The sequence below is a fragment of the Trachurus japonicus genome, chromosome 19 (assembly GCF_045865225.1).
Source record: "Trachurus japonicus isolate A0001 chromosome 19, Traja_1.0".
Classification (NCBI taxonomy): domain Eukaryota; kingdom Metazoa; phylum Chordata; class Actinopteri; order Carangiformes; family Carangidae; genus Trachurus; species Trachurus japonicus.
In genome coordinates, this window is record NC_140925.1 from 16,202,470 (window position 1) to 16,212,831 (window position 10,362).

At 43.1% G+C, this 10,362-nt stretch overlaps 1 protein-coding gene across 2 annotated transcripts; it reads left to right on the forward strand.

The window, feature by feature from the left end:
• The first annotated feature begins 4,967 nt into the window (after positions 1–4,967).
• On the forward strand, positions 4,968–10,125 carry hhex (hematopoietically expressed homeobox). Of its 2 annotated transcripts, none has more exons than XM_085761281.1 (4): positions 4,968–5,695; positions 8,684–8,862; positions 9,544–9,594; positions 9,724–10,125. In XM_085761281.1, exons 1-4 carry the CDS (start codon positions 5,287–5,289, stop codon positions 10,027–10,029), a joined length of 945 nt encoding a protein of 314 aa, XP_085617407.1. In that variant the 5' UTR covers positions 4,968–5,286; the 3' UTR covers positions 10,030–10,125. The 2 variants fall into 2 exon arrangements, with proteins under 2 accessions (XP_085617407.1, XP_085617406.1); XM_085761280.1 differs by having other exon boundaries at positions 4,969–5,695; positions 9,721–10,125.
• The last annotated feature ends 237 nt before the right edge of the window (positions 10,126–10,362 follow it).

Below are 10,362 nucleotides of genomic sequence, written 5' to 3' on the forward strand. Positions count from 1 at the left end.
GTTTAAGGGCTGTGTGGGGGGGAGACAACTTGATTGAATGCACTTTCAGTTTTTTGACATCACAGTCTAATATTTAACAAACTCTGTGGGTATTATGCAAAAAACATTTTGCACCCCAAGATTTATTCAGATTTTAAATCTGACTCCTTTTTTTTGCATCATTACTGTATTAAAAGGATTTTCAGTTCGAGAGTCTCAGATCAGCAGGAATATTGACCAGTTATACCATAAGGATATAATGATATTAAATGATGTGGAAGGAGCTGTTCTGGTCTCGGTGTTATCATCATTTAAAAGCAGGTGAAATATGTCAAACAGTGAATGCACAGATGTACTTGTTGAAAGGCCCAGGTGGCTGCTCTCACTAATACAATATGCAAATGAATGAATGGCTTCCTCTGATAGAGTGGTGTGTTGCTTTTTCAGAGTTTCATGTACCTCGAGTGCTGCTACATCAGCACTGTTTCTGACTTCATTTGTTCTGCATTTGCAGTTTAAGTAAATATTGAAGTGAAACTAACATTTTTACTTTGTTAAATACTCTTTTTTATGTTATTTCTCGCTGGTTGTCAGGGTAACCCAGTTTTTATTTTATTTTATTTTTTTACTTCATTCTTTCTTTTAATGAAACAGTTTGAAATGAAAGTATCAACTTCAGCCAATCATGCTTTATGTCTGCTGTTGAGTACAGCACAGGAAGCAGCAGAGTGGTGTTATCAGGTCTGTATTGAAGGTGATAATGATGCTGTCTGGTCACCTGATAGACTTGAAAATGAAAAATAAACTGTACATAAGATAAATCAAAATATTGACTCATCATTTTGTCATTTTCATAAGGAAAGTATTCCTCCAAATTGTTTGTGTTCAAATCATAACTGCAGCTCCAGTAAGTCAAAGTTTCAGTTTCAGTTTCAGTAGATGCCATGTAAAAAGTATATATATACAGTATGTGTTATGACATAATCATTTAGTCCCTGTATCCCACAGTGAACCCTTTTTCACAGCAGACGCTTAAACGGGCCATAAAAGCAGAGGTTTAATCAGTAACGTTAACAATGGGTGCATTCCATGTATGTGAGCCATTTCCAGGCTTCTGGTGTTGAGCACACTCACTAAGTGTTATTCATGGAGCTGAGGCATTATTAATGTTATTCATTACACCAGTGTCTCTCCTCACAGGTTGTAATGTACAGATGAGAAAGGCCTGATTCGCCTTAGGTGAGTCTGGGTCATGAGACCTGTTACAGGACGATGGAGTTGGAATCACAGGAGAACACCAAACTATCAAATAAAATGAATATGATGTCAGTTGTCCTGGTGTAACGAGAGAGAGCGACAGCTGTCAATCAAGTGCAGTCTTCATCACATCTCGGTGTGAAAGACAGATGCATCATTTTTATCCAGACTCGCGTCACTGGATGCTGAGGTTTTAAACATCTGATTTCATACCAGTTTAGATTTTACCTTTTTTTTTTAAACGTGAAACTGTTGAATTTGTTAAAAGTCACTCTGAGTCCTGACAACAGAAGTGACTGGTGAATATACTACTAGGGCTTTAAGATGTGTACATTTCAGCTTGGTACATAATTATGACACAAGTTATTACTTTGTTTTGTAATGATATAACTTTCATGCATAATGATTAACTTTTCAATTTCATAAATGGACAATGATTGTCCATTTGCCACTCATGACTCATTACTATTTTTTTCTCATGACAGTATGAAAAAATATATACTTGTGACATATGTTGTGTTTGGACTCTTGTATTTGGTTAGGATCAAGGAGAGATCTTGGTCTTTTTTTTAAAGGAAATTTTTGATTTTATTTTCTTGGGGGGTTCCAGGTGATCCTCAGCAAAAAAAAAAAAAAAAAAAAAGGAGGAACAATTCACCACATCTTTAGTCTAACTATATCCATAACTATATCCATAGTTAGACTAAAGATGTGGTGAATTGTTCCTATTCAGTGGTCTAGTTTAAGTTAGTTTCCTTGCCATGTAAAAAGTTAGAGAAGCAGCTGTGGCTCTATTAGTCAAATAGAAACAACCACCCTTCCAATTGAAACACACGAGTTTGGATAAATGAGGGTAATCTACCAGTCGCTGTCGTTTTTATGACACCGCCATGTCCCACATGACTGAACATTACCATCACATTAAGTTTGCTCTGCTGTCATTTGGTATAAGATAATGTGTAACCGTGGCGCGGTGTCTCCTTCTCTCTGGGAGTTAATAGGAAGATATATGGCGCCAGCTGCCAAGGAGCGGCAGAGGCAGCAGCAGCAGCAGCAGCTCGGGCTGTGAAGTTATCAGCGGTGGTTGGTTGGTCAGGAGGAGTCTGCCGCCACGGGAAGCCTCCCGGATCAATGCGCTGTAATCATTGTCTCGGTCCAAATATTGGCCGTTTGGTGCTTTCTTTCATGTCTTCAAGGCTGATCATAGCCCTGTTTGCTCTCTTAGTCCGCTTTATCTAAATTGCGGCCGTTAGAAAGTTGGCAGTCAGCGGAGCGCGCTTTAAAGACGCATCACAAAATCGAACCATCGGATTGTGTTTGCGCGCACGGGGCAACAGGCTCCTGCTGCCCCTCCTGCCCCCCTCCCCTCCCCTCCCCTCTGACCTGTGCCCACACCACTAATGAACCCAGCTGGTAGTAAAAAAAAAAAAAAAAAAATCTCCAAATGACCATGGCACGTGGAAGGCAGCTCCTGTGTGCGCGCACGGTAACAGAAGCACGCGCAGAGTTATCTATCAATTATGGGCCTATTGTTTTTAACCTGTGTGAGGGGATAAACGTGCGCTCAGTGAGCAATTGAAGCCATTTGCGTGTAGCCGATAGTCATTATCATAAATGTATCACCTCAGCAGCGCTGATAGGTGGATTTCATAGGAAAACTCCAAACACTTAAATCATGAGTTAATCACTGGCCGTTCAGCTGCACCGTTAGGGATGTGGATTGCAGTTAACCTGTGTATTGCTTTGTCAGATAACAGGCCACGCTGTGTGATTAGTCAAAGCGTCGTTTACCAAGCACATAGGCCGAGAGTAAACACAAAGCGTGGGGTCAGGTCATCTGAATCTGTTTAATGGGAATCTGGGAGAGTTGTTTCTACACACCTCAAACTTACACATACCCTGAAATTTCTATTAAAAGACGATTGAAAAAGAGAAACAGGCACGATCCGGAGTTTATGAAGTTATGAAGGAGGGGCGGTATTTAAATGTGCATAGAGCAAGGAGAGGTTCTACAATGTAAACCTTCAACACATTGGAATCCAAATGTGAAGCATCCACTTATATTTTATTTAGTTATAGGCTTATTAGAGTAGATTAATTAATTAGCAAACCACTGTGGCAATAACAGTCCACTAGTTTATTCATGTCAGTCAAGATTTGTTGAACTCAGAATTAGCCATCTGTGAGGCTGTGGGTCCGAATGAGACTCCTGGTCAAAAGGCTGACGAAGTCGCTACTGTAATAATTTGTTCATATGGTCCCATAGTTTATTGATTCTGATTCCTTAATATGAAAATGCAGCTTATACAGTAAGAATAATAAGAAATGTGTCTGATTATTTTTAATTCGTCTTTTCCCTTCAGCTGCAGAACAGCTACTTTAGGTGTATCACAGGTTTCTTCCCGTTCGCCTATATCTGAGGATTTAGACAAAATAGTACCAACCAAACAATGCAAGTTAGGGGTAATAAGGTGGCGAAACAGCAGAGAAGAGCAACGCAGTGGGGAAGACGGAGGCTTTTATTTGTCTTTACTTGTCAGGGGCCCATTATCTGATAATCCAAATCTATTATAGTTTTTTTTTTTTTTTTAAGTTTGCAGCGTAACAGATACAGACTACATAACCACATAAATACATCAGTACTTATAATGTGACACCTCATCACACATTATAGACATGTCCGAGAAGCATTAGGCCCTATCTTAAATTAGAGAGGCTATGGCATTATAATAAGACCAACGATAAAACACAATAATTCATAATTTCTTCACTGCTGTGAATACTCAATATGTTTGTTTAATATTTATACGCTTTGAGAAGTTTTTTTTTGTGATAATTTTTATTTTGTTTACTCATACACACACTCAACTGACCGGTTTTGCGGATTAAAATTTTTACACATGAAACAAATGATCCTTTTATTTAAAAAAAACCGACGCTTCAATACAGAAACTGAAAACTGCGTGATCTTCATCCAACATTAGAGCTGTTTTACACATCCGATACTCTGGAACTAGGAAAACAGAGTGTAGCCTAAATAACATGTGCACAATGTAAACATGATGCACTATCACTAACCGGCTCCGCGTCCAAATCAAATGAATCCTCCCCTCCTCCCCCCTTATACCTCCCCACCAGGTTTGGTGCAAATAGGTTGAGCAGCCTACATTTTGCATAATCCTATGTACCGACAAACACGCTGACCACAGATGACCCTGCACTAACAATACAAGTATTCTGCTTCAGTATAATAACTGTATTTGCTGATAATGCGCCTATGCTTGACACATACTATTTTTAACGCAATGATTTTTACTTGAAATATCACTTTTATTCATGCTTTCAAAGTAAAGGACACGGAAACAATGAGCTTCTTCTGGTTATTTTTGACCCACCTGAGACGTGTTAAATCGTCATATTTCATTTGCATAAGAATCTTGTTTTAAATAGAAAGTCTGAAAAGTCATGATATAGTCTATATGGGTTATTTCTGATACTTCTATGACTTTCAGTGACAGCAAACTTTAGACACTCTAAATATTCCTCATTGCATTGTCTTGTTTGTGTCTCTGTTGCGGCCGTGAAGTGATTCTCCCGAAATACAATCACCTCTCCCCTCCTGTCATCTGATCGCTGAGGCTCGATTGGAGCTCCGGGTTAGCCAATCAGAAATAGCCGCTGGCCACCTGCAGGAAGTTGGCCGTCCACTTATCTCCTCCCTCCTCCGCCTGCAGCCAGATAACAGACCCAACAGTTGGGTCAAGTACCAGCCTGATCACCACCGCAGCCTGATGGACACTGAGTCGCTCTAACGGTCTCCACAACGACTCTATTTGGTTTTTTTTTTGGGGAAGAAAAAAGAAAGAGAGAGAGAGAGAGTTTGGCAGCGGAGTGAAGGTTGCGCTGAAACTTGGAGAAGTTGTTAGTATGTACAAACTTTGTGTGAGACTCTGCCGCTAAAGAGGAAGGCTGAGGGGAGAGAAGGGAGGAACGCAGCTTTCCGTTAACTCAGCTCCAGCGCGCGGCCACGGCCACGGCGACAACGGCACCATGAGTGTCCCGCTTTACGCACCGACTCCCATCCAGCCGGCGCACCCGACCCCCTTCTACATCGAGGACATTTTGGGGAGGACTGCCTCCACCGTCTTCTCTCCCTCCTCCTCTTCTTCTTCTTCCTCCTCCGCCTGTTCATCCTCCTCCTCCTGCTCCACGCCGGTCATCCCCACGCCGACTCTCGCGTCGCCCAACTCTTCCTTCACCAGTCTCATCTCGCCGTACAGGACGCCGATTTACGAACCCACGCCGATCCACCCGGCGCTGTCACACCACGCCGCCGCGACGTTGACGGCGACCTACGCCTCCGCCGGGGCTTTCGCCGGCCCCATCTACCCGTTCCACCACCAGCACCACCGCTCCATGGGGGAGTACGCACAGGCGCTGCTGAGGCGCGACCCTCTCGGTGAGTTTGGGCAGCTTTGCGTGATGCGTAAAAACAACAAAAAAAACTCTTTGGATGATGTTTAAAAAACTGCATGAGGAGTGTAGACATGATTTGTCATTAGTGAATGTAACAGACGGAATCACAGAGGACAGCCTGCCACCATATCCTCTGTTTCCTAACCTCAGCTCACTGCTCTCGACTGTTGCCCTTGTGACACTGACAGACTCTGTTGTGTTTGTGCAATCAGCCTTCATGACAAATCTTCTCACTTCTCATATGTGCATTTGTCATGTCAGCCCACATATTAATCACGCCTTAGATTTCATCTTTTCTCGCCTTTCATTTTATTCTTTGAACTTTTTTTGTTCAATTCCAGCGCAAAAAGAAAAGAGGTCCAGAGTTTACTATCTGTGAAGTGGCAAAGAGAGCACTTTTCACCCTGCATTAAAACTTGTTCACAACCTTCATAAACCCCGTTTCACTGACAGCGAAACTCATTTTGCATAAGTATAACACGCTTGGTCATGCATGCATATCGAACTTAAGACATGTGGCCCACGTAAACAGACTGTTAGGCAGAGACCATGCTTCCCGTTATAGTCTTCAGCTCCTCTGAGTCCTGAAGAACAACATTTTCTGGACACATGAGTCACATTGTTACATTGACAGACATATTCTGTGGAGGAGGAGGAGTGGGGGAGAGGGAGGGGGGGGGGCACAATAGCAACAGGCTTATCCAATTCCATTCAGTCTGTTCGTGGTGGTAGTGGAGTGGGAGAGGGGAAAGGGGGGTGGGGAGGGGGGGGGGGTGCATGGCAACCTTGACTCGTTTTCCTGACTCCCATTGTTCTGAAACATCAGAGAGTCACCCGGTGACTAAAACATATCTGGGCTCTAAATCACTTGTTATTTTTCACTGCGTTCTGTGCGCGCGCGCGATAATATAAATGTATTTATATAAATATAGATTACCTGTGAGCACCAGGTGCCCCCCCCCCCCCTTTTTTTTTTTTGCACAATAGCAGCCTACTGCTCCTCTGGGGATGAATATCATGGGATGTGTGGGCGGGTGGGATGCGGTTACGCACATGTTGCGCGCCAATAAGTGCCAAACTCAGGAGTTGTTTTAAAGAAAACTCTGGTGAACAAAAGATGTCATCTATGTCACTTTAATAAAAAAGAAAAAGAAAAGAAAAACACATACTCTGATAAATAATGAAAGCATCATAGAGTATGTGACATAATAAGAAGGTGCTCATGGACTCTGGAGTCAGGAGGTCGTGTTGACTGCTGTGGATGGAGTTGTGTTATTTGTATCCCCATTACCCCCGCGGTGCTCTCAAGTATAGTGTGACAAGCAGGCCGCCTGGCTTTGTGTTGCGCTGAACAAGCCCGGCTTTTTCCGTTCATGGCGGAAGCCGTGAGCCTGTCGATAGGAGTAAATCTGGTTTCAGAAGCTGTTAAATGTTTTCCTGGCTCACCCCGGCCAGCCGCTTCCTCGGGAGCCCGCTGCACGCTGCTGATTATTTTATCGACATCCTCAATACAGACATATTCAGGAAACACTCGGCCTCTGATAGCCCGGGATCCGTTTTTCACATATTGTTGCACTTCCTCTGCCTGGCCAGCGAGGATGTGGCTGACTTTCTTTATGGTTGGCGGCGAGAAGAAAATAAAGCAAACAGAGCAGCACGTCAGGGCCTAATGGGATCTTAGAGAAAAGATAAAGTCTCATTTACCAGAGTTTAAAGTAGACCACAATAAAATAACAAAACATAAATAATAAATAAATAAAAAGGAAAGGCTGGAGTGACGTTTCGTGTTCAGTAAAAAAAAAACAAAAAAACACACACACACACATCTGGGCAGAGGCTGAAAACAGACTGAAGATAGATTAACAAAGTGATGCGATGGATCCAGTCTTGATGTGAATTGATTATAATGATTATTTATTTAATCACATCTCTCTTTTTTCATTGACATGAAAGTGAAGTTAATTATGATTAGGAGAAAAAAAACAAGAGCAGCTCCAGGCTCAGTCTTTGGCTCCTGCGCTTTAACAGCTATGAAAAGCCTGTCTCTGTGAAAAACTTAAATCTTTATTCTACTCAGTCTTTCACCTCATGACTCTTCTGTTTTGAGAAACGCATCTCATGGGACTGGATTAGCTAACTTCCTTTGGAAAGGAGCAGCAATAAGAAGGTCTTTGACAGCAGTTTCGACCACAACAGATTTATATATTGTGTCAGTGCAGAGCTGCAACAGAGAGGAGGACACTGGGTGTCTGCTGGTGGATGCCATCGCCTATAATCACACCGCAAAGCAGGAAGCACATGAAGCGGATATTTGGCCATAGTTTTCACTCCGTCACGACCTTCCTTAAAAGACAGCGTGCAGCAGGCCGGGGTGGCGGCCGCAGCCTCGGCCATTGTTTGTTCCCGGCCATTAAGAGGAGAGGAAACCAGAGCAAAACACTCTGATTGCGCTGCGTGTCCTTTCTCCCAATAAATCAGACAACATGTGGACTCATTAAAGACCATTGAATCCACCAGTCATTCAATTTCCTTATTTATTTGAACTCTAAATGTTCTGTTGTAGTCTACTAATAGGCTATCTTATTTAACAGCTGCTGATAAAGTACAGTGTTATCCTTATCAGAGGAATCTGTATTATCAAGGCAGAAAAAACACCAGATAGAGGAAGTCACGATTTAGATCATGCGGGGTTAATTTCATTTATTTCTATTTATCTTTTCTTTCTTTCTTTCTTTCTTTCTTTCTTTCTTTCTTTCTTTCTTTCTTTCTTTCTTTCTTTCTTTCTTTCTTTCGACATTTCTTTAGCTATGTGTATTAAAATTCCGGAGCTTTCATGCACCTCCTATGGGATTTTCTCTTTTAAAAGTGTAATAGACCTGTTTAAAAAGTTGGCTCACCAATGAGAAATAACAGCGGATGTCCGCAGACACGAGGCCTTGGATCTTTCTTTAATGACTTTCCTCCTCCACAGGGAAACCTCTGCTGTGGACCCCCTTCATCCAGCGGCCGCTGCACAAACGAAAAGGCGGACAGGTCCGGTTCTCTAACGACCAGACCATCGAGCTGGAGAAGAAGTTCGAGACCCAGAAGTACCTGTCCCCCCCAGAGAGGAAGCGGCTGGCCAAGATGCTGCAGCTCAGCGAGAGACAGGTGAGTCCGCACAGACACAGACACACACACACACTGGACCCACTTTTTATCCATTTATTCTCCCACTGATGCCCTATCTTGTAATATTTTGACTGGGGGACTCAGGCCACCACATCACTTCCCTATTTTTCCTATCAGCACTATTAATAGAAATACTAGACACAATACTGGAACATGATTTAAATTTGGTTAAATGAGGTTGCCTGTGAAACATTCATCTCATGTTTAGGCAGTCAAGACCATTAGATTAGAAATGTGCGTGTGTGCCTCCACCTGTGGTAAAATTATAGCTGATATGATTCATAATTATTATCATTAGTAGTAGTACTAGTCGTAATATTTGGCATTATTATCATTATTGCTGTTATTATGATTATGCTCACCCATAGGTACATTTTTCACGGTAGGACAAAGTGCAGGAAAAACTCATGTTAACACGTTTAAATTCTGACTTTAGACTACTTCTGTAACTTAAAAACAATTCTGATCAGCATCACAACGACAAATTCATCAGGAGCAGGATTTTAGAGTTTTATTTGATTAGACATGAGACGACACCGTCTACTTTATAATCATCTGTAGCTATTACAAACAGCGCGTCCATTTGACCTGTTTGTGTATGTAGTTTTGAACAGTTTAAATAAAAATCCTAAATCCGCTCCTCTTAATTTTGTCTTGTAGGTGAAAACCTGGTTCCAGAATCGACGCGCGAAGTGGCGCAGACTGAAACAGGTGAGTTTTTATACAGTCATTATAATATTGAAAAGTTGTAGCCTAAGTGTCTAGGCTGCATTAACATATAGGCCTACAGCTGTTCGAGGCCATTGTGTCTTATAAAACCTCCTCCGTGCTCTCCAGGAGAACCCCCAGGGAGGGAAGCGGGAGGTGGAGGACGACGGTTCCACCGGGAGGAGCGGCAACAAAAGGGACGAGACCACCGAGCCGAGTCCGACCGGAGCCCACCACGAGAGCCCGGAGCAGAGACTGACAGTCCTGGCCAGCGAGCCAGCGCAGCCTGGGGCCCGCGGGGGGAGCTCCGGGTCCCCGCAGCGGCCTCACACTCACACGGAGCTGGACTCTGACTCGGTGTCCGACGACTCGGACCAGGAGCTGGACATAGAGGACGACGACGACGACGACCAGTTCACGAGGAGGCCCAGCTTGTGAGGCGCGCGTGCAGGCTCCACACTGACACTGACCCACTGAGACAATTGGAGCCGGATGATGAAGATGATGATGATGATGATGATGATGATGATGATGAAGAAGGACACCGGACTCAGTCCTCCCTCCAGTCGTTGTACACCTGCTGCACCTGTGTTGATAGTTGTGTGTTCTGTCCACCACTGTAAATGATAGACGAGTTCCTCTGTCGGCTGCTGTGCGTCGTTTTACATGATGAACGCTCTTAGGCATTAATTCTCTTCAAATATCACATTCCGTTTGATAATCAATAGAGCGAATGACAATTTTTCAGCTCGGTTATTTTTTTTTTTAATA